The sequence below is a fragment of the Rhinopithecus bieti genome, unplaced genomic scaffold, assembly GCF_001698545.2.
Source record: "Rhinopithecus bieti isolate Rb0 unplaced genomic scaffold, ASM169854v2 scaffold_30918, whole genome shotgun sequence".
NCBI classification, from domain to species: Eukaryota; Metazoa; Chordata; class Mammalia; order Primates; family Cercopithecidae; genus Rhinopithecus; species Rhinopithecus bieti.
In genome coordinates, this window is record NW_016813589.1 from 609,254 (window position 1) to 632,960 (window position 23,707).

The following is a 23,707-nucleotide window of genomic DNA, read 5'->3' on the forward strand; positions in this document are numbered from 1 at the left end:
TGTGCTTATTTGCCATCTGTATATCTTCTTTGTTGAGGTGTCTGTTGAGGTCCTTGACCATTTATGATCAAGTTGTCTGCTTTCTTATTTTTGGTTCTTAAGAGTTCTTTGTGTATTTTGGACAACAGACTTGTATCAGATATGTCTTTTGCAAATATTGTTTCCCAACCTGTGGCTTTTCTTTTTACTCTATTGACAATATCTTTCACAGAGCAGAAATTTTTAATTTTAATGAAGTCTAGTTTATCAATTATTTCTTTCATGGATTGTGCCTTTGGTATTGTATCTAAATAGTCATCATCAAACCCAAGTTCGTCTATATTTTCTCTTGTGTTATCTTCTAGGAATTTTATAGTTTTGCACTTTACACTTAGGTCTGTGATTCATTTGAGTTCATTTTTGTGGAGGATATAAGTTCATCTTTTTTTTTTTTTTTTAACATGTGGATATCCAATTGTTCCAGCACAATTTGTTAAAAAAAAAAAAAAAAAAAACTTTTCTTGCTAGGTGTGGCGGCTCACACCTGTAATCCCAGCACTTTGGGAGGCCAAGGTGGGAAGATCGCTTGAGCCCAGGGGTTCAAGACGAGCCTAGGCAACATAGCAAGACCCTGCTTCTACAAAAAATAGAAAAAAATAACTGGGGGTGGTGGCACAGGCCCATGGTCCTAACTGTTCGGGAGGCCTAGGTGGGAAGGGAAGATTGTTTGTGCCTGGGAGGTCGAGGTGGCAGTGAGCCATGATTGCACTCCAGCCTGGGCAACAGCATGAGTCTCAAGAAAAGAGAGAGAAAAAAAAAAAGAAACTCTTATCCGTGTTATTGAGTCATTGCTCCTTTTTCAAAGACCAATTGTCTATATTTATGTGAGTCTATTTCTGGGCTCTGTATTCNTGGCGGCTCACACCTGTAATCCCAGCACTTTGGGAGGCCAAGGTGGGAAGATCGCTTGAGCCCAGGGGTTCAAGACGAGCCTAGGCAACATAGCAAGACCCTGCTTCTACAAAAAATAGAAAAAAATAACTGGGGTGGTGGCACAGGCCCATGGTCCTAACTGTTCGGGAGGCCTAGGTGGGAAGGGAAGATTGTTTGTGCCTGGGAGGTCGAGGTGGCAGTGAGCCATGATTGCACTCCAGCCTGGGCAACAGCATGAGTCTCAAGAAAAGAGAGAGAAAAAAAAAAAGAAACTCTTATCCGTGTTATTGAGTCATTGCTCCTTTTTCAAAGACCAATTGTCTATATTTATGTGAGTCTATTTCTGGGCTCTGTATTCTGTTTCATTGATCTATTTGTCTGTTCTTTTGCCAGTACCACACTATCTTAATTACTGTAACTTTATAGTAAATCTTGAAGTCAAGTAGTTTCAGTCCTTCAGTTTTGTTCTTGTTCTTCAATATTGTGTTGGCTAATTGCATCTTTTGCCTCACCATATAAATTTTAGAATCAGTTTGTTGACATCCACAAAATAACTTGCTGGGATTTTGACTAGGATTGCACTGAGTGTATAGATGAAGTTGGGAAGAACTGACTGGCATTTGATAATAGAGTCTTCCTGTTCATGAACATGGAATGTCTCTCCATTTAAGGATGCTCCTTGGCTTACAATGGAGTTACATTTGGATAAACCCATTATAAAGTTGAAAAATTGTAAGTCAAACCATCATAAGTCTAGATATTCCCTGACTTAATGGTGGGGTTATGTCCAGATAAAAACCCTTCGTAAAGCTGAAAAATCTTAAGTTGAACCATCATAGGCCAGAGACTGTATTTAGTTCTTCTTTGCTTTCTTTTTTCAGACTTTGTAGTTTTCCTCATGTTGATCTTGTACATATTTTGTTACATTTATACCTAAGTATTTCATTTTTGGAGGTTTTAATATAAATTGTAATGTGTTTTTTTGTTTTGTATTGTTTTGTTTTGTTTTTGAGACTCCCTCTGTCACCCAGGCTGCAGTGCAATGGGATGACCTCAGCTCACTGCATCCTCCTCTTCTGGGTTTAAGCGATTCTCCTGCCTCCACTTCCCAAGTAGCTGCGATTACAGGTGCCCACCACCATGCCTAGCTAGTTTTTGTATTTTTAGTTGAGACAGGGTTCCACCATGTTGGTCAGGCTGGTCTTGAACTCCTGAGTTCAAGTGATCCACCTGCCTCGGCCTCTGAAAGTGCTGGGATTACAGGTGTGAGTCACCATGTTTGGCCTCTAATGTGTTTTAAATTTTAAATTTTACTTGTTCATTGGTGGCATATAGGAAAGTGACTGACTTTTGTATATTAACCTTGTATCTTGTAACTGATTATCACTTACTGGTTCCAGAAACGGTATTCTTATAATGGTTTTTTGGTTTTTTTTTTTTTGGTCTTGGTATTGTACTTGGAAGATTATTCCTCACAGCCATGCCTATGTCTTCTTTTAGTATTTTTTATAGCTCTTGGCATACTCATATCTTTAGTCAATTTGGAATTTGTTTTGATGTAAGGTGTGAAGTATGTTTTTCTTAAATGGTGTTATATTTTCCCTACATAGTATTATTTTCCCTAAATGGTGATTCACTTGTCCCAACTCCATTTATTGAATCATGAATCCTTTCTTCACTGAGTTGAAATGAGGCACTTCCAAATAAAAAAATTCTCAATTGTTCTTTGATTTATTTCTGGACTCTCTTCTAATAAGTTCAGTCTTTTCCTGTATCAGTAACATACAGTTTTAGTTATTGAACAGCAGGAATATAGTTTAATATTCTCCCTTGTAATGCTTCCTTAAATTTTTTTTTCTCATGCATGTTTCTTTCAAATAAACTTAGGCATCATTTTATCAAGGTTTTAAAAAAAATTAGTTCTATCCATAATAATATTATTTTTAAATTGATATTAATCCTTAAGCAATGTACTTTCTGGACATTTTCATTTTATTGATCTATAACCTACAAATATGTTTAACAGTTTTAATGATATAGTATATAAGTGATGCTAACAACTGCTAGCTATTCATACTATTTTTAAAGCTCATATCCTTAAATATACTAATAATCTGGAGGAATAGGAAGTATCTTCCATTGTGTAGCAGAATATAAGATTTTGTTCCAGTGTTGGTTGACTATTTCATCAGAGGCTCTCTGGCATCTTTTGCAACAGGAATGGCAGGAAATGTGTTTTATGTTGATTGTTAAATTGTTTCATTTGTTGAGCTTCCTCCAAAAGAAGTTGTATAAATGGGAGGGGATTGAGGAAGTTTGAGTCAAGAAGGCCTGAGAGAACAGAGTTGTTTCCATAGGAAATGTGTTTCTATTTTAGAGTCTTAAAATTTCCAAGTACTCAATTTTATTATGTGTGATATGCTATTATGAACTATTGCTAGTCGAGCTGAGGTAAGCAACTTCTACAGGCATGAACCCCCAGGGTGTTCAGAACCTCTCTTAAGTATACTCCACCCTTTCTCAACCTCAGTGGACTTCTTCAAGACACAGTCATTTTTTTGTAACTGACAAATTGTTGTATAAGAACATGGGTTCGTAAATCAAGTAGACAAATGTTCATGTTACATTGCATGACAGCTACACAGCAAATCAGTGCATTTTGACCATTTTGGCAATTTATTGATTTGGTTTTGGTTTTTTTTTTTTTTTTTTTTTTTTTTTTTTTGAGAGACAGGATCTCTCTCTGTCACCCAGGCTGGAGTGCAGTGGTCCCATCATGGCTCACTACAACCTCCAACTACTGGGCTCAAACAATCCTCCTGCCTCAGCCTCCCAAGTAGGTGGGACTATAGGTGTACACTTTCACCCCAGTTAATTTTTTAAATTTTTTGTAGAGACAGGATCTCGCTATGTTGCCCAGGCTAGTCTCAAACTCCTGGCCTCAAGCTACCCTTCCACTTAAGCCTCCCAAAGGGGTTACAGGCATGAGTCACTGGGGCTGGCCAACAATTGATTTTATTAACTCAAATTTATTCAGTAGTCTTGGGGAAATACTAACTTAAGAAAACAACAACAAAAAAACCACATTATTTCTGAGTCTCCTCAATGTAATAGAAATGGGGGATTTTTAAAGAAAATAAGACATATGAATAGAAAATATGCCATTACAGTTCAATTTGAGTGTATTTCAACATTACAGACTTTAAAAAATCTATTATAGAGAAGCATCGTAACATAATCAAAAACAGACTTCAGAGTAACTTGGTTTCACTGTTTAGTGCTAACATTTACTGGCTGTATGACTTAGGGTAAATTACTTACTCTTACTGACCTTTAGTTTCATCTATAAAATGGGAACAATAATTATGATCTCAGAATTATGACCAGTAAATGATTTAACTTAGAAAGCACTTAGCGTATTATATGACACATGTACTCAATAAATGTAACTTCTACTTTTATAATTATAGATAATTAAGCCCTTATTGTATCCCTAGATAGGTGCATTATATGGGTGTCTCTTTTAATTCTTTCAATAACCTATTGAGGTTGGTTTAGTACCACTTTACAAATAAGGAAAGTAAGCATGAAAGGGGTTAAATTGCTCCCTGTCCTGTAACTAATGTAGTTAAATTGAAGTGCTAGGACCCAAACCAAACCTGTTATTCTATTTTTTGTTTCTTTAAAAAAATCTATTATTATTATTATACTTTAAGTTCTGGGATACATGTGTAGAATGTGCAGGTTTGTTACATAGGTATACATGTGCCGTGGTGGTCTGCTGCACCCATCAACCCATCATCTACATGAGGTATTTCTACTAATGCTATCCCTTCCCTTGCTCCCCATCCCACAACAGGCCTTGACATGTGATATTCCCCTCCCTGTGCCCATATGTTCTCATTGTTCAGCTCCCATTTATGAGTGAGAACATGCAGTGTTTGGTTTTCTGTTCCTGTGTTAGTTTGCTGAGAATGATGCTTTCCAGCTTCATCCATGTCCCTGCAAAGGACATGAATTCATTTTTTATGGCTGCATAGTATTCCATGGTATATATGTGCCACATTTTCTTTATCCAGTCATCACTGATGGCATTGGGTTGGTTCCAAGTCTGATATTGTGAATAGTGCTGTAATAAACATACAGGTACATGTGTCTTTAAGTAGAATGATTATAATGCCTTTGGGTATCTACCCAGTAATGGGATTGCTGGTCAAATGATAGTCTTGGTCAGATCCTTAGGAATCGCCACACTGTCTCCACAAGTTGACCTAATTTACACTCCCACCAACAGTGTATAATGCTTCCCTATTTCCTCCACATCCTCTCCGCATCTGTGTTTCCTGACTTTAATGAGCACCATTCTAGCTGTGGAGATGGGATCCATGTGGTTTGATTGCATTTTCTCTAATTGACGCATTGATTAGTGGTTTTTTGTTGTTGCTACATAAAGGTCTTCTTTGAAAAGTGTCCGTTCATGACCTTGCCCACTTTTTGGGGGTTTGTTTTCTCTTGTAGATTTGTTTAAGTTCCTTGTAGATTCTGGATATTAGCTCGTCTGTCACAGGATAGGTTTGCAAAAATTCTCTCCCATTCTGTAGGTTCCTGTTCACTTGCTGATAGTTCTTTTGCTGTGTAAAGCCTTAGTTTAATTAGATTCCATTTGTCAAATTTGGCTTTTGTTGTAATTGCTTTCAGTGTTTAGTCATGATAGTCTTTGCCCCATGCCTGTGTCCTGAAGGTATGCCTAAGTTTTCTCTAGATTTGATAGTTTAGGTCTTATATTTAAGTCTTAATCTATCTGATTAATTTTGTATAAGGTAAGAAAGGGTCCCAGTTTCATTTTCTGCATATGACTAGCCGTTTTCCCAACCCATATTTATTAAATAGAGAATCCCTTTCCCCATTGGTTTGTTTTTTGCAGGTTTGTCAAAGATCAAATGTTGTAATGTGTGGTTTCTATTTTGAGGCTCTGTTCTGTTTCATTGGTCTATAAGCTGTTTGTTACAGTACCATGCTGTTTTGGTTACTATAAGCTCTTGTGGTATAGTTTGAAAGCCAGGTACGTGATGCCTTCAGCTTTGTCTTTTGCTTAGGATTGTCTTGCTATACAAGCGCTTTTTGTTCGTATATGGAAATTTAAAGTATTTGTTCTAACTCTGTGAAGAAAAGTCAGTGACCTTGAGGATAGCATTGAATCTATAAATTACTTTGGGCATATGGCCATTTACCATATTATTCTTCCTATTCATGAGCAAAAATGTTTTCCATTGTTGTGTCCTCCTCGTTATTTGCTTAGCAGGTGGTTTGTGCTCTCCTTGAAGAGTCCTTCACATCCCTTGTAAGTGCCATTCCTAAAGTATTTTATTTTCCTCTTTGACATTGTGAAAGAGTTCACTCATGATTTGGCTCTCTGTTTGTCTATGGATATAAGGAAAGTTGTTGGATTTTGCCCACATTATTTGTATCCTGAGACCTTGCCTGAAGTTGCTTATCACTTTAAGGCGTTTTGGGGCCCGAGACAGGGGTTTTCTAAATATATTCAAATCATGTTATCTGCAAACAGAGAATTTGACTCCGCCTGTCTTTACCCTAATTGAATACCTTTATCGTTTCTCTTGCCTGTGCCCTGGCCAGAACTTTCCAATACTGTGTTGAAAATAGGAATGTGAAGGAGAGGGACGTCCCTTGTCTAGGGCTGATTTCCAGAGGGGGGGGGGGAATGCTCCCCCCGCTTTTGGTCCATTCAGGTATAATGGCTGGGTTTGTCAAAAAATAGTTTTAATTTTTGAGATACCTCCAATGATACCGTTTAGTGGAGAGTTTTAGCAATGAAGGATTGAATTTTTTCCAAGCCTTTCCCTGCATCTTTGGAGATAATCCATGTGGTTTGTTGCCTGTGGTTCTGTTATGTGATGGATTTGTTTATGAATGCGTATGTGAAAACCACCTTGCATCCCAGGGATGAAGCTGACCTTGACCCGTGGTGGTTAAGGCTTTTTTAATGTACTGCTGATCGGTTTGCCAGTATTGTGATTGAGGATTTCACATGATGTTGTCATCAGGGATATTGGCTTAATGGTTGTTGTGTGTGGTCTCTTGGGTTTTTTTGGTACAGGATGGAAAGCTGGGCTCATAATGAGTTAGGGAGATCTGGTCTTTTTTCGTTGTTTGGAAATAGTTGATAGGAGTGGTGCCAGCTCCCTTTGTACCTCTAGTAGAGATTCCACTTGAATTTTGTATTTGTATGGAATGGGGTTCTCCATGTGATCAGGCTGGTCTTGAACCTTCCCGACTGCAGGTGATATGCCGACTCAGCCTCCAAAAGTCTGGGATTTCACACGTGAAGCCACCATGCCCGGCTGTGAATCTGTCTGGGTCTGGGACTTTTTTTGTTTTGAGTTCTGGCTAGCCATCTGCCTATTTTTGTTTTATCTTTTCAAAAAACTTAGCCCCCTGAACCTTCCATTGGAATATTTTAAGGGATTTCGTGTCTCTATCTCCCTCAGTTTCTGCTTGGGATCTCAGTTTATTTCTTGCTCTGCAGCTTGAATTGTTTTGCCCTTCTTGCTTTCTAGTATTTGAATTGTGATGTTAGGGTGTCGATTTTAGGTCCCCATTCCTGTGTGTCTCCTATGGCCATTTATGCTATAATACCTCTAAACACTGCCTTTAAGCGTGTCCCGGAGATTCCTGGTATGGTGTGGTCCTTTGTTCTCATTTGAAATTTCCAAAAAAAGGGAAAAAAAACTTTACTTATTTCCGCCCTTAATTTCGTGTTTACCAGAGTCATTCCAGGAGCAGGTTTGTTCCAGTTTTTCCATGTAGTGTCATTCTAGAGAGTGCTATCCCCTGAGTTCTATTGATTGCATTGTGGTCCGAGAACTGTTAGAATTTCCCGCTTTTTGCATGTTGCGAGGATTTTTGTTAACTTCCAATTATTGGTCAATTTGAATAAGTGTGATGGTTGCCTGAGAAGAATGATTATTGTATTTGGGTGGAGAGTCTGTAATGTCATTACTGCTTGGTCCGAGCCTTAGTTCCAAAGTCCGTGAATATAGCCTTGTTAATGTTTCCTGTCTCAATGGATCCTGTTAATATGTCATTGGAGTGGTAAAAGTCCCCCACTGTATTGTGTGGGACTAAAGTCCTCTTTGGTATCTCCTGAGAACTGCTTTATAATCTGGTTGTAGTTGTTAATTGGGTCGATAGTTTAGGATAGTTAGCTCTTCTTGAGATTGCATCGATCCCTTTACCATTATGTAATGCCCTTCTTTGTCTCTTTTCATCTTTGTTGGTTTAAAATCTGTTTTATCAGAGAATCAGAGACTGGGATTGCAATGCCTGCTTTTTCTTCTTCTTCTTCTTCTTCTTCTTCTTCTTCCTCTTCCTCTTCCTCTTCCTCTTCCTCTTCCTCTTCCTCCTCTTCTTCTTCTTCCTTGGTAAATCTTCCTCCATCTCTTTATTTTGAGCCTATGTGTGTCTTTGCACGTGGGATGGGTCTCCTGAATAGAGCACACTGATGGGTCTTGACTCTTTATCCAATTTGCCAGTCTGTGTCTTTTAATTGGGGCATTTATTTTGATCCTGTCATTATGATGCTAGCTGGTTATTTTGCCCATTAGTTGATACAGGTTCTTCAGGTGTCAGTGGTCTTTACATTTTGGTATGCTTTTGCAGTGACTGGTACCAGTTTTTCCTTTCCATATTTAGTGCTTCCTTCAGGAGCTCTTGTAAGGCAGGCCTGGTTGTGACAAAATTCCTCAGCACTTGCTTGTCTGTAAAGAATTGTATTTCTTCTTCACTTATGAAGCTTAGTTTGGCTGGATATGAAATTCTGGGTTGAAAATTCTTTAAGAATGTTGAATGTTGGCCCCCACTCTCTTGTGGCTTGTAGGTTTCTGCAGAGAGATCTGCTGTTATTCTGATGGGCTTCTCTTTGTAACCCGACCTTTGTCTCTGGCCTACCCTTAACATTTTTTCCTTCATTTCAACCTTGGTGAATCTGATTATTATGTGTCTTGGGGTTGCTCTTCTCAAGGAGTATCTTTGCGGTTTTCTTTGTATTTCCTGAATTTGAATGTTGGCCTGTCTTGCTAGGTTGGGGAAGTTCTCCTGGATAATATCCTGAAGAGCGTTTTCCAACTTCGTTCCATTCTCCCCATCACTTTCAGGTACACCAATGAAATGTAGGTTTGGTCTTTTCACATAGTCCCATATTTCTTGGAGACTTTGTTCGTTCCTTTTATGCTTTTTCTCTAATCTTGTCTTCACACTGTATTTCATTAAATTGATCTTCAATCTCTGATACCCTTTCTTTCGCTCTATCAGTTCAGCTATTGATACTTGTATATGCTTCTCGAAGTTTTTGTGCTGTGTTTTTCAGCTCTATCAGGTCATTTATGTTCTTCTCAAAACTGGTTATTCTAGTTAGCAGTTCCTGTAACCTTTTATCAAGGTTCTTAGCTTCCTTGCGTTGGGTTAGAACATGCTCCTTTAGCTCAGAGGACTTTGTTATTACCCACCTTCTGAAGCCTACTTCTGTCAATTTGTCAAACTCATTCTCCATCCAGTTTTATTCCCTTGCTGGCATGGAGTTGTGATCCTTTGGAGGAAAAGATGTGTTCTGTTTTTTGGAATTTTCAGCCTTTTTGCAGTTTTTTCCTCGTCTTTGTGGATTTATCCACCTTTAGTCTTCGATGTTGATAACCTTTGGATGGGGCTTTTGCGTGGTCATCCTCTTTGTTGATGTTGATGCTGTTGCTTTCTGTTTTTTAGTTTTCCTTCTAGCAGGACCCCCTTCTGAAGTTCTGCTGGAGTTTGCTGGAGGTCTACTCCAGACCCTGTTTGCCTGGGTATCACCAGCAGAGGCTGCAGAACAGCAGAGATTGCTACCTGTTCCTTCCTCTGGAAGCTTCGTCCCAGAGCGGTACCACCAGATGCCAGCTGGAGCTCCCCTGTATGAGGTGTCTGTCGACCCCTACCATCAGGAGGCATTGGAATCAGGGACCCACTTGAGGAGGCAGTCTGTTCCTTAGCAGAGCTTGAGTGCTGTGCTGGGCAATCTGCTGCTCTCTTCAGAACCAGCAGGCAGGAACGTTTAAGTCTGCTGAAACTGCGCCACAGCTACCCCTTTCCCCAGGTGCTCTGTCCCAGGGAGATGGGAGTTTTATCAATAAGCCCCTGACTGGGGTTGCTGCCTTTCTTTCAGAGATGCCCTGCCGAGAGAGGAGGAATCTAGAAAGGCAGTCAGGCTACAGTGGCCTTACCAAGCTGTGGTGGGTTCCACCCAGTTCGAACTTCCCGCTGGTTTTGTTTACACTGTGAGGGGAAAACCTCCTACACAAGCCTCAGTAATGGCAGATGCTCCTCTCTTCACCAAGCTGGAGCATCCCAGGTCGACTTCAGTCTGCTGTGCCAGCAGCGAGAATTTCAAGCCAGTGGCTCTTAGCTTGCTGGGCTCTGTGGACATGGGATCCACTGAGCTAGACCACTCGGCTCCCTGGCTTCAGCACCGTTTCCTGGGAAATGAACAGTTCTCTCTCTCTGGTGTTCCAGCACCACTGGGGTATGAAAAAAACCTCCTGCCGCTAGCTCAGTGTCTGCCCAAGTGGCCACCCAGTTTTGTGCTTGAAACCCAGGGCCCTGGTTGTGTAGGCACCCAGTGGAATCTCCTGGTCTCCAGGTTGTGAAGACAGTGGGAAAAGCATAATATCTAGGCCGGATAGCACCATCCCTCACTAACGGCACAGTCCCTCATGGTTTCCCTTGGCTAGGGGAGGGAGTTCCCAGACCCCTCATGCTTCCTGGGTGGGTCAACATCCCACCTTGCTTCTCCTAGCCCTTCTTGGCCTGCATCCACTTTCTAATCAGTCCCAATGAGATGAGCTGAATACCTCAGTTGGAAATGCAGAAATCACCCACCTTCTGCCTTAGTCTCACTGGGAGCTGCAGACAGGAACTGTTCCTATTCAACCATCTTGCCGGGGAATCCCAAAAGCCGTTACTCTTAACCAGTGTGACACACACCAGTTTTGAGCGGTAGCAAAAGGAACAATGTGCATGTTGGAGACTCAGATCAGAACTTGAAAGTCATTGGAAAATGGAAGAAAGGACAATATGAATGGGGATTTCAGTTGAAGAAACTTTTAAAAGCAGTAGTGGCATGCATCTGGTTGCTGTAGAAAGAGAAGAGTTCAGACAAAGGTAACTAATGAGAGATAGTAAAAGGAAAGTAGAATGTATGAGTCATGCAGTGGGGAGGTTTCCTTTTGCCAACTACTGTTGCTTTAAGCACAAAAAAAAGAGAATAGCTTGCTGAAGACATTTTTATAGCATTAATACGTGAGTCTGAGGAGAATTTTTTCCCATTTGACTTGCTTTCTATTCATCATCTTTTTCTTTTCTAGATGATTCCATGTCACGGTATTTCAGATGCCACTTTCTTATTCTCATTTGACTGTTATATCTTAGGTATATTTTCTGGATTAAAATAGAGTAGTTTTTAGTTTACGTTTGTTTTTATTAATCTCCATAATTTGTTTACATGTGGTCATGATGCTATTCTCAGGTTCAGAATTGAGGTACTAAAAGAAGTAGGTTTTAATTAGCATGTTAAATTATAGTAATGTTGAAAGGTTCCATTTATTACGTATGGGATTTTACTGTAGGAAGTTAGTCTTCTTCAAGATTTTTTACTAGTACTGCTTTCACTTTTTAAACCAACTTTAATATACTGCTGTAAATTCATAATTTTTCTCCTTCTCGTCTCCCCTCCCCATCTCTCTTGTGAGAAAATAATTTGAAGTCAGATGAGGTCTTTCTTCTGAAGGAACTGACAATTTAGTATCTAACACAATAAGTGCCATGCAAGAGCAGGGAAACAGGAATATTAAATTCTGTGGCACAGAGGACAGACATTCTATTAAGATACCAAGATATATTTCAGCTGATCCTTAAAGGCTTGTGACAGAGCTCGGAAAGGCACTGTAGACAGAGGAACAGCCTGAGGAAGGCATAGAGCAACCCAGGTCATTCAGTGAGCTGTAGCCTAAACAAGGGGAAGCCTTCTACAGATTTCACTGTACCTCCTGGAGACAAACATGAGTCAGGGTGATTGCTTCTAAAAGAGGAGTTATAGGTTTAACCTGCGACTAGTGTGCAGCTGGTGTCACTATAACACTAAGAAGGAAGGACATAAAAAAAGTTCTGTAGAATGGAGGCAAAGCGGGAGTCCAACATGAGGGAAAAAACATAGACACCTATAGCTCTCCACCTTTGAGAAAACTTGCTAGAGGGAACTCCACATGACAGGAGTTATTTCCATTCCATAGATCACCCCAGTTGCTCCTTGCTGGCTGTTTTCTCTCAGTTTTGATGTTTTATTATGCAGCTATCCATTGATCCTTTTAGTGATAGATGCATTTATTGAACTTGTGCCATGTACCAGGTACTGTTCTATGTTCTGTATGTTTTCCAGCTTATTTAATAGCTTTATTCTCTTATGATTTTACTTTAATGGTCTTGGTAACTTCCCTGTGTTGCATAGATCACAACTATTACACAGCCACCCCCAGCTGCAGGGTAAGCTGGGTGAGTATTTAGCCTTTCTTGCCTTGATAGTGGAGGCCGGCCACAAAAATAGAAGTTAGAAATGAGTATGTCTGCTACATAATCACTTTTCTTACTTGCTTCCTTTGTTTAGTCTATCCCCTTTCATTTCTTTCTTGTAAATCTGACTCTTTTTCTCTGAAGAAACTAAAATTCTTTAAAGATTAAGAATCTTCACTATTTTATTTGACATATAAAAGTTCATGAAGAATAAACTACAGCTTGGGTTTTAAATTTTACTTGTATAGATTAACATCAAATTTTAACAATATAAAAGCAATTCTACAGAGGGAACATTTACATTATGCTTCAGTATCTTCAGTTGTACCTTACTGTTCAGCATAAACATCATATGCCAAAGAGGTATAATCTTTTGTTGTATATTTCCTTTGCTGATTTTTAAAGACATTATTATTATGAATCAAATGGCAGTTGTTTATTTTACCTACATTGAAGCTTTTAGTTATAGTGAGTTGAACTCCAAATTTATAAAGCAGTAGAATCATTTGATAAAAGCAGTTGGATTATGCTCATTCGTTCATTAAATATTAAGTTCCTGTTATGTGCCTGAGAGTATGGAGAGATGAAAGAGTTGATAGGGAATGATATTTGAGGATAGGCTGTCTCTATGAAAATAAAAGCAATTACCAATTTTAATTTAAAAAACAATAAAATATATACCGATAAACACTTATAAATGGTAATAAAATATAAACCCATAAACACTCATGAACAACAAAATACACGCCCATAAAAGTAAATGGATGGGTGGATGGATGAATGGATGGATGGATGAATGGGTGTGTGGACAGAGACTGATAGACACTTAATAAATTAAGATTAATGTTGTGGTTAATGGTGTTTCAATATTATGTTGTCTAAAAGTATGTTAACTTTTTTAAAAAATTAAGGTTGACAGATTTGCAATGGAATTAGAACAGAGCCGAAATTTGAGCAATACCATAGTGCACATTGACATGGATGCTTTCTATGCAGCTGTAGAAATGAGGGACAATCCAGAATTGAAGGATAAACCCATCGCTGTAGGATCAATGAGTATGCTGGTAAGTAAAGATCAAAGACAAAAAGGAAATTTTATAACATATTCAAGTAAGCTTTACTGTTTCATGAAGGGTGAATTCTTTATTGAGGTCTACCAGTTTGCTGAGTATTTTTCTGGGTACCTTATATATGACTCAATTACTGAATCCTTTCAACATACTTTAAGGCAGGGGACTCCAGCCCCTGGTTCACAGATTGGTATTGGTCCATGGCCTGTTAGAAACTGGGCCTCACAACAGGAGGTGAGTGTCAGACAAGCGAATAAAGCTTCATCTGTATTTACAACCACTTCCCATCACTTGCAGTATACCCGAACTCGGTCAGATCAGTTGTGGCACTGGATTCTCATAGGAGCACAAACCCTATTGTGAACTGCGCATGCGAGGGATCCAAGTTACATACTCATTATGAGAATCAAATGCCTGATGATCTGTCACTGTCTTCCATCACCCCCAGATGGGATTGTCTAATTGCAGGAAAACAAGCTAAGGGCTGCAATTGATTCTATATCATGGTGAGTTGTATAATTATTTCATTATGTATTACAATGTAATTATAATAGGAATAAAGTGCACAATAAATGTAACATGCTTCAATCATCTCGAAACCATCGCCCCACCAGTCCGTGGAAAAATTGTCTTCCACAAAACCAGTCTCTGGTGCCAAAAAGGTTAGGAACTGCTGCTTTAAGGTACTAGTTTTTATTTCCATTTGGCAAAAAAGAAAACTCAGAGAGATGCTTAATAACTGCCCAAAGTTACAAACCTAGTAACTTCCATGGCAAATTAAATTTTTCCGTAAGTAACCATTCTAGTTAAAGAGAGTTGAATAAGAAAGAAAAGGAAGTGTTCTTCTAAAGTATTAATAGAGATTTTCAAACTGGTCTGCAGGCCAAATCCAGCTTTTTATTGGAACAAAGTCACACCCATTTATTTATTACTATTGTTGCACTAGAAGAGCAGAGTTCAATAATTCAATGATCTGCAAAGCCTAAAATGATTACTATCTGGACTTTCACAGAAAAGAAAAGGTTTGCCAACCCTAGTTCTGAAATAACATATTTCATTAATAGAGTACATTTAGAATGCAGTTAAATTGTTTCTCCCATGACTTAGAACTTTGCTTTTCTGATTACTGTGTTGCTGTTCCTTTTTACACTCTAACTTTAGAAGGTGAAAATGACCAGGATAGCTATGTGTGGCTGAAAGTGTGTTGGGAATTAAAAGTAGCAACTGAAATAGCTGGGCTTTGGTACTTAAAAAGTACTAGATAAACAAGAAGAGTTCTTCCCTGTTCCTAAGGCATGGGAAGGCCATGCCTTAGGTAGCTACAAAACTAATTCTTACTGAGTGATTATTTTATTATAAAACTATAATCTGTTGGTTTTTTATCTCTGGCTCTGTGAGTATGCAGGCAACTGATAACTCTGTTTCCAAACCACTGTTATTTGAAAGGGAACTCCCCTTTCCTACAAATCATCAATAAGTATTTCAAAAATATATATTTAATTTTATTAAGATATAACACCATAAATTTATGTATGTTTATGTATGTGTATACATACAAACTTGCTATAGCCATGTTAAAGCTAAACCAACTGCTTTTGAAATCTACAAAATATTTTCTTTCCTACAATTTCTGTCCTCCTAAAAATCAGTTATTGTTTCTAAATTCAAAATTACTATTTCTTATATTTAAACAAAGATTACCCCTTTGTATGTTGAAGAAATAGGTTTCCCTTCTAATAAGCATAACTTTTGTCCTATTAAACATATAAAAGTATATCTACAAATTAATGGGAGTCGTTTCATTATTCCTACTGATAGAATTCTTTTTTGGTGAATTTGATGGATTTTTGAAATGTTCTAACTTGTCACTGAGAGTTGCAACTGAGATCCTATAGCAGTTATCTATTGCTGCATAACAGCCTCCCGCAGTATTTAGTGGATAGCCAAAATTTATTAGCTCATGATTCTGTAATTTGAGCGGAGTGCAGCATGATTCTGTAATTTGAGCAGAGTGCAGTGGCGATGGCTCAGCCCTGCTCTACCTGGATTTGGCTAGGGCAATTTAACTGAGGTTAAAAAATCCAAGATGGCTTCATTCACGGGTCTGGCACTTGGACTGAGGAGATCAGAATGGATTCCAGCTTCAGAACTCTCTCCTCTCCATTGTTGCTTCAACATTGAGTAATCTACCCCAAAATATTTACAATGGTTGCTGGATTACTAAAAGCAAAAACTTAGGTTTCGGAACTCAGTGTCACTTCCCTCACATTATTTTCATCTAACCAAGTCACAAGGCAAGTCACATGGCATGAGGAACTAGAACCCACTTTTGATAAGAGTAACTGTAAAGTGTTGTGGCTGTGATCTACAATATACCACAAATTTAAAAGTTAGAGAAATTCTTATTTAAAAGTTTGTTTCTCCTCTACTATACATCTAGCTTTTATGTCAATTCTATTAAACTTACTTACTGAAGCATTGGTTTTGTTTCTAGTGCTATCCACATTTTCTGTTCCAGAACACTAAGGATTAGTATAGTTCTGAGTACTATCAAGATGTTTTAAGTGCCATTTGAAAATCATTAGAGGAAAATTCATATTATCGTGAAATAATTCCTTCATTTGATTCTGTTTTGCATTTCTTTGAAATTTCACTTGAGATTCCAAATAAGGATTTAATTTGTGATAGAATTTGTTTTATAAATAGTCCTAAGGTCTACCAGGTTCACATGGACTTTCATCAGATATCATCATCAATAGGATTTAATAAGCAATATTCTCCTTTTTACCCTCATACTTTTATAGTTCCATCTCCTAGTCAAAATGTTTTCAGTAAAAAAGATAATTAAGCCTTAAGAAAAAAACCTTAATTTCTCAACTTATTTTAAGCTTTAATCACTTCATTTTGGAGACTTAATTTGGCTGATCACATAGTAGACCTTTTATTTTTGTTCTAGATGAAGTTTCCAAAATCCCAAATAGAGCAAATTCCAAAAGTTTACTATTATACTATACTATTACTTTCTATAATGTAACATCTTTACTATTTGTATACTATTATTTTATGACTATTCTGTACAACTTACTATACTATTACTTTCGTGTAACATAACTCACCATCATCCAAACTTTGATATTCATTCTATAACAAGTATGCCTTAAAACCAATGACGTTTAGTTAGTAGAAATTTAAGAAAATCTTTTTATTAGCACAGTCTTGTTTGTATCTGGTATCGCATTATAAATATAGGGATAGTAATGGGGTATTTTGATACCATGACAGAATAAGTCAAAACTTGGATTAAAACAGAGGCTATAAATGAAATGTCCTTGAATTGAAAAGACACATATTAATGTATTTCCTATGAATGCATTGATCAATATGTCCATTTAGATTTGTATATTTTTTTCCATGTGGTCAAATATCTTTCAGTCTACTTCAAATTACCATGCAAGGAGGTTTGGTGTTCGTGCAGCCATGCCAGGATTTATTGCTAAGAGACTCTGCCCACAACTTATAATAGTGCCCCCAAACTTTGACAAATACCGAGCTGTGAGTAAAGAGGTAAGTTAATGTCTCACCCCTACTTTAGGCTTTCACTGATTTCCTGTCACCTGCAGAGTCACGTCCGAGTGCCTTAGCACATAGGATTTGGTCTTAGCTTACGCTTTCAGTCGAGCCTCCTATCACTTCTTCAGCTTGTATATTGAATACTGAGCTGCATATAGTATCCAGAATACATCATTCTTTTTCCCAATTCTTTGCCTTTCCATGCAGTTTTCATTTGCTTAGAAAACTCTTCCCATTTCCTTCAACTTTGAACTGCCTTAATGATAATATAAAATTAAATTTAGCTCTTTTTTCTTAATGTACAATATACATTTTTTCTAGAACCACATTTTATTAATAACTTACAGAATCTACTCATCATTAATGTCAACCTATTATCTGAATAATTATTTGTTAATGTTGTTAAACAGTGACAAAATTCATGTATTTTGATTAGCCTACTTTTCTTGCCCCATAATCATTTACTGTCTAAGACTGATAATTGAAAAGGGAGTAATCCATTGCTTTGAAAAGGATCTTTGAAGTAGATTTGATTATTTACTAAAATTGCCAAACTGTCATATGTGAAAACTTTCATTTTTTCTTTTTTTTATGACAAGTGGTTTATCATGCAGTGCTGGAATAAAATTTTAGACTGCTATATCAAATACTTTTAGACTGCTGTAGTAAAATGTGTTTAAGACTACTGTCTGAATGGAAACACTTAAAAAACTGTGGCCTAATACTTACTACTCTTTTGTTATGCCAGGGGTCTTTAAATTCACCCCTCTTATTTTTATTCCACCTCATTTTCCCGAGAAATGACACTATTCCAAGTTTAAGCACAGGTTTGTTTTTTTTTCTGTCTAAGGCGGTCTGTGACAGCAAGTGCTTTGTGTATACCTCTGAAAAGGCAGTGTAGGAGAGGGGAGCACACTCACATTTGATTACTGTTTATCTCTTTCATTGTATTCCTAATTAAAAAGAGATAAAATACTAATCATAAATATAGCCTTTTAAGAAGTTTTAAAATCCTACAAAATTTAGTAAGAGAAGGCATTCTTTAAAGTCGTGCTTTAACTCAGCAATACTTCTGGCAGTATGCCAGAGAAAACCAAAGTGTTTTTATTTTAGTCTGGTTACTTATGTAAGTCAGAGAACTCTTCAAATTTGAGCTGGATCTAGCTAGTTTATTTGCAGATAACAAATGAGTTCTTATGTGTAAATGAACTATAGGACAAATTCATCACTGCCTATGGATACATTAATATTCATGACTTGGTTAGAAAGTTTAAGAAAAAGCCTTCCCTATTTTTTGAGACAGGGTCTCACCCCGTAGCCCAGGCTCAATGCTGTGACTTGATCATACCTCACTGTAACCTTAAACTCTTGAATTAAGCAATCCTCTGTCCTCATCCTCCTGAGTAGCTAGAATGACAGGCGTGCATCACCACACCCTCCCAATTTTAAAATTTTTTTGCAGAGATAGGGTTTCCCTATGTTGCTCAGGCTAGGCTTAAACTCCTGGCCTCAGAAAATTATCCTGCCCAGGCCTCCCAAAGTGCTGGGATTACAGGCATGAGCCACCATGCCCAGCTAGCCATTTTTGTTTTATCCAAGATATTGGAGCTTTAAGTGCTTGATTTTTACTGGAACATGTCTCTTTTAATTCTTATAGCAATATCCTATGTAAAGGAAGTTAATAAATACTCAACAGTGTCTCTAGGGAGTACTTCTCATTCAGAATCTTAGTTGGCTGCCAGTTACAGACTTCACAGGGTTTCATTTTCATTGCAAAGATTCTATTTGAGCACATTATAACAAGAACAAAGCTAATTAAGGCACTCTCTGAGTAAAACTTGGCCAAGTTTATATCACCATTTTCTAAAATTCCCTTTGACTCAGCTGTTCATAATTATATTAAGCTAAAAGCTTTCTTTTATAAAACAAGAAACAGTTTTCTTGTGATACAGTAGACAGTTTTAAAAGCTAAATGGAAGCATAGCATAATTCAGCAAATATGTTTTCTAATACACATTTTTTTTTTGAGGCACGGTCTCACTCGGTCACCCAATCTGGAAAATATGCATATTATTTTGACAACCATTGCCTCTAATTATAGCTAATACTTAAGTGGTTAGAAAAAAAAGTCATAGTTTTATGTAATAACACTATCTTATATAAAAGACGTTTCTGAATTATAGCAACTATAATTCTAATCTTTATATGTATTTCTTTTATCCTAAGATGTAACTCCAGACTTTTCCCCATCATTTAAGGTAATCATGGAAGTACACTATAGATTTGTCATTTTTTTCCATTCCAGATCTTAATAAGTAACAAGAAATAGAGAACATTCATTTTTGGATTAATGCATTAATTAATGTTAAGTGGACTTTTATGTGCCTGTTATAATTAATTGAAATATTTTCTAAAGCAACATAGTACCTTTATATAAGATTATTCCTTTTAAAATGAACCAAAAACAATAAATCACAAAAGGCAGGAGGGAATAGAATCCTATCATTCCCACTTCAGCTTCTGACAAGCTACCTAAATTTAACCTTAACCATTTTTTTGTATGTGCCTACCAGATAATGTTGTCTGAGATTTATTTGAATTGTTTATTATAACTAGATATAGGTAGCTAAATAGAGATTGTATCAAATGAAGCTATTTTGTAGTCTTCTGCCTTCATAGTCTATTTAAATACAAAAAGAAATTTTGAAAATATTCCCTGGTAGTGGATTATTTATTCCTTAAATCCATGAGCTGTTGACTGCAGGATTGTTACTGTAGTTGCAAACTAAGAATATTAACGTTTCTTATCAGCTACATATGACAGAAGAAATTTGCTATCACAGCAAAATTTAAACTTCTTTTTGTTTCCTTTGAAGGTTAAGGAAATACTTGCTGATTATGATCCCAATTTTATGGCCATGAGTCTTGATGAAGCCTACTTGAATATAACAAAGCACTTAGAAGAAAGACAAAATTGGCCTGAGGATAAAAGAAAGTATTTCATCAAAATGGGAAACTCTGTAGAAAATGGTAAGCAACTTATTAAGACTATCAAACCAAGAAGCAGTGAAAAAAAAACCCACAACTCTTTGAATTGATCCAATTAATTTATTAGCCTGTATAGGTAGAAGGCATAGATGTACCTTTATAAAAATGTAAAATCAGAAAATTTTAAAAATACCAGTGGATTTTCTGCATTAAACATGTAGAATATCACATATAAACGAAATGTGATTGTTAAATCTCTAAGCTTAAGAGTCTGCAGAATCCCTGAACAAAGTAATTTTATAGCAGTTATTTTCCTAAGGTCTAACTAACGAAGAGTTTGGATGGCATTGAAGCTGAGGAAGTTATCTGTTTAAAAGTGGCCTTTTGTTGTTGTTAGAAAAGACTGGCCTCAAACATATCAAAATATTGGATGATTCTATTTTTCTTCATTTTCCTAATTTTCCTAATAATCTAATTATTATAGCAATTATAACTGTTTTTAACTCTGCCAAAATTAATGACTTCTCACTCCCTTCTTTGCCTTACACTGTATAATTTCAAGACTCCAGGGTTTTTAAAAAAAAAAATCCCTTTATTACCTATCCAAAAGCAATGCCAAGAAACATGCAGATATTACACATACTGCTTTCAACATTTTGTCAAAGGTATGATTATGTCTGAGATGTCCTGGACCCCTGAACAAAGTTCACCTGGATGAAAAAGTGACGCAGAAGGGTTTGCTCACAACCCACAGGAACATTTCATGTGCACAACTCTGCTTCAGACGGGCCAGACAGTGCTGGGGAGACCTGTTTGTAACTTTCCCTGAAGCAAAAATGGTAGATCCCCAGTGACATTAATGTAACTCTCTCACATTGTTTGTGACTCACATCATTTGGAGCAAGTTTAATATGGGCACTAAATCACAACTTCATTACCTTATTTAAAGCCCTAAGGGATTGGTCTCTCTTTTCTTTTATAGGAACATTAAACAATAATCATCATTTCTGGACACAGAGGCATAGAGCAAAAGGTTTTCCTTATTTGGTGTAACTTTATTGTTTGAGGATGTGGTACATAAAGCCTGACGTCACTTTGTATAAAATCTTACTTTATTAATTCCTTACTTTCGCAAGAGAATGAGGGATTATCATTAAATAATTATGTCAAAGCATCCCCTGAGGGCCTCCCATAACCATTACTTGCATGATATGTTTTAAAATTTTTACATTGGGATTAAAGTAAGTATTTTCATTTTTTACTAATTTTTTTTTTGAGATAGAGTCTCACTCTGTTGCCCAGGCTGGAGTGCAGTGGCATGGTCTCAGCTCACTGCAGCCTCTGCCTCCTGGATTCAAGCAGTTCTCCTGCCTCAGCCTCTCAAGTATCTGGGATTAGAGGTGCCTGCCACCACACCTGGCTAGTTTTTTGTATTTTTAGTAGAGGCGGAGTTTCACCATGTTGGCCAGGCTGGTCTCAAACTCCTGACCTCAGGTGATCTGCCTGCCTCAGTCTCCCAAAGTGCTAGGATTACAGGCGTGAGCCACCACGCCCAGCCTACTAATGTTCTTTTCATTTATTATAATGTCCAAACTCACTATCAGTATGTGAGTTTTTAATATCGATTGCTTTTAACATATTTACTTGTACAGCACCCTCTTCATGTATTTTCATATTCCTAAGCAATTGGAATAGTTTAAATTTTCTTCTCATGTATAAATACCTGTGGGCTGGACTTTCAGGCATGTCTCATCTCACATCATGCCATGGGAAACTGTCAATAGTGCATTGGAACTGTGGCAGGCAATTGATATATCTTCCTCTAAAGTCCAAGACATTTTTTTGCTGTTTCCCCATTTTCTAAAAGGTGTTTGTCTTTGGAAATATATTGCTAACTACCATCTCTACATACAAATAAAATAATTTTTTAAATGTTTACTCTCCCATCTAAATCTGGATGGTGAGTGCCAGATAATATAAGAAACTGGAATGCCATACACTTTTTAGCACTTGTCGTTCAAATGAAATGTTTTAATCCTAGTGTTACATTCTGATTACCTCAGTTATGGGGATTATAAAGATGTTTCTGACACGAAGCAAATAAGAAACTAGTCCAGCTGTTAGTTGCACAGCCAGGCCTCACAGAAAAGTAGAATGTAGTTCAGATTGAAAAGGTACCTGAGCATTTTGCAGCAGCTCTGATAATGTACTAGAAGGCAGCATTCTTTGCTTCCTGCTCTCACAGTGACTCACCTGAGGGCTGGGTGGTTGAGGCATGAGGTACAAACATGGCATAAAAAACTCGGCGGAAGGGACTTATGAATGTGACAGATAACTTACTTGGTTTGCAGTTTTTCTGTAGCTCTCTTTACCTTTACTTCTACCCATCCAGATGAGGAAAAGGTCTCCAGGTAGATACCATTTCAACTGTTTCACAGTCTTGTGTGTGTGTGTGTGTGTGTGTGTGTGTGTGTGTGTGTGTGTGTGTGTGTGGTGGAGTCTCACTCTGTCACCCAGGCTGGAGTACAGTGAAACGGTCTCAGCTCACTGCAACCTCTGCCTTCTGGGTTGAAGTAATTCTCCTGCCCTAGCCTCCTGAATAGCTATGCGCCACCATGCCTGGCTCATTTTTGTATTTTTAGTAGAGATGGGGTTTCGCCATCTTAGCCAGGCTGATCTTGAACTCCTGACCTCAGATGATCCACCCACCTCAGCCTCCCAAAGTGCTGGTATTACAGACATGAGCCACCGTGCCTGGCCTGTTTCCCCTCTGAATTGCTCTACATTTTAAAACCAGAATATTAAAAAGTGACAGGAGAGAACTGAAGCACATAAATATCAGCTAATGTAAGTTTGAAAATAAGGCTTATTGGCGAGGCAAGGTGGTTCACATTTATAATCCTAGCACTTTAGGAGGCTGAGGTGGGAGGATCAGTTGAGCCCAGGAGTTCGAGACCACCCTGGGCAAGATTGTGAAACCCTATCTTTACCAAAAAAATATAAAATTAACTAGGTGTGATGGCTTGCGCCTGTAGTCCCAGCTACACTTCAGCCTGGGCAAGAGGGAGACCCTGTCTCAAAAAAAAAAAAAAGGAGAGAAAGAAAATTGGCTTATTGTGTATGTGCCCTGGGAATTCAGATTTGGAAAACATCTGACTGAATTAACATCTATGACTTAATTCACACTACATATTTTAAATTTTTAAATTTATCAGATGTCTGTCATATTTATTTTATATTATTTTAAATTTTTTTCCTAAACAGCCAAGTTCATTTTTCAAGTAATATACATTCATATGTGTCTTAAAACTAGAAATTTAATTTTTGCTTCTGCATTTACCTTAATTTGGAAAATATTTATATGTAATAAAATTACGAGATGGGATCAGAAAGCTTTTTTGCTAACCTTGGTTGTTACAAATGCATTTAAATTGTATTTCTTCTACTTTAAGCCCAGAAAATAGGCTTTAATAGATTTGTTCATGGAGACATTTTTAGTATCAGTATAGATTTAAGTATATTTTATAGAGTCCATTTATGAAAATATAAATATAAGG

The 23,707-nt window shown here is 37.4% G+C and overlaps 1 protein-coding gene across 1 annotated transcript in view; it reads left to right on the forward strand.

Annotated features, from left to right (window-relative positions):
* Positions 1 to 23,707, forward strand: part of POLK (DNA polymerase kappa) — a 94,128-nt gene that overhangs the window by 47,087 nt on the left and 23,334 nt on the right. The window contains 3 exon segments of the mRNA XM_017848721.1: positions 13,434 to 13,586; positions 17,025 to 17,156; positions 20,039 to 20,192. Of these exon segments, the coding sequence (XP_017704210.1) occupies positions 13,434 to 13,586; positions 17,025 to 17,156; positions 20,039 to 20,192 (439 nt within the window).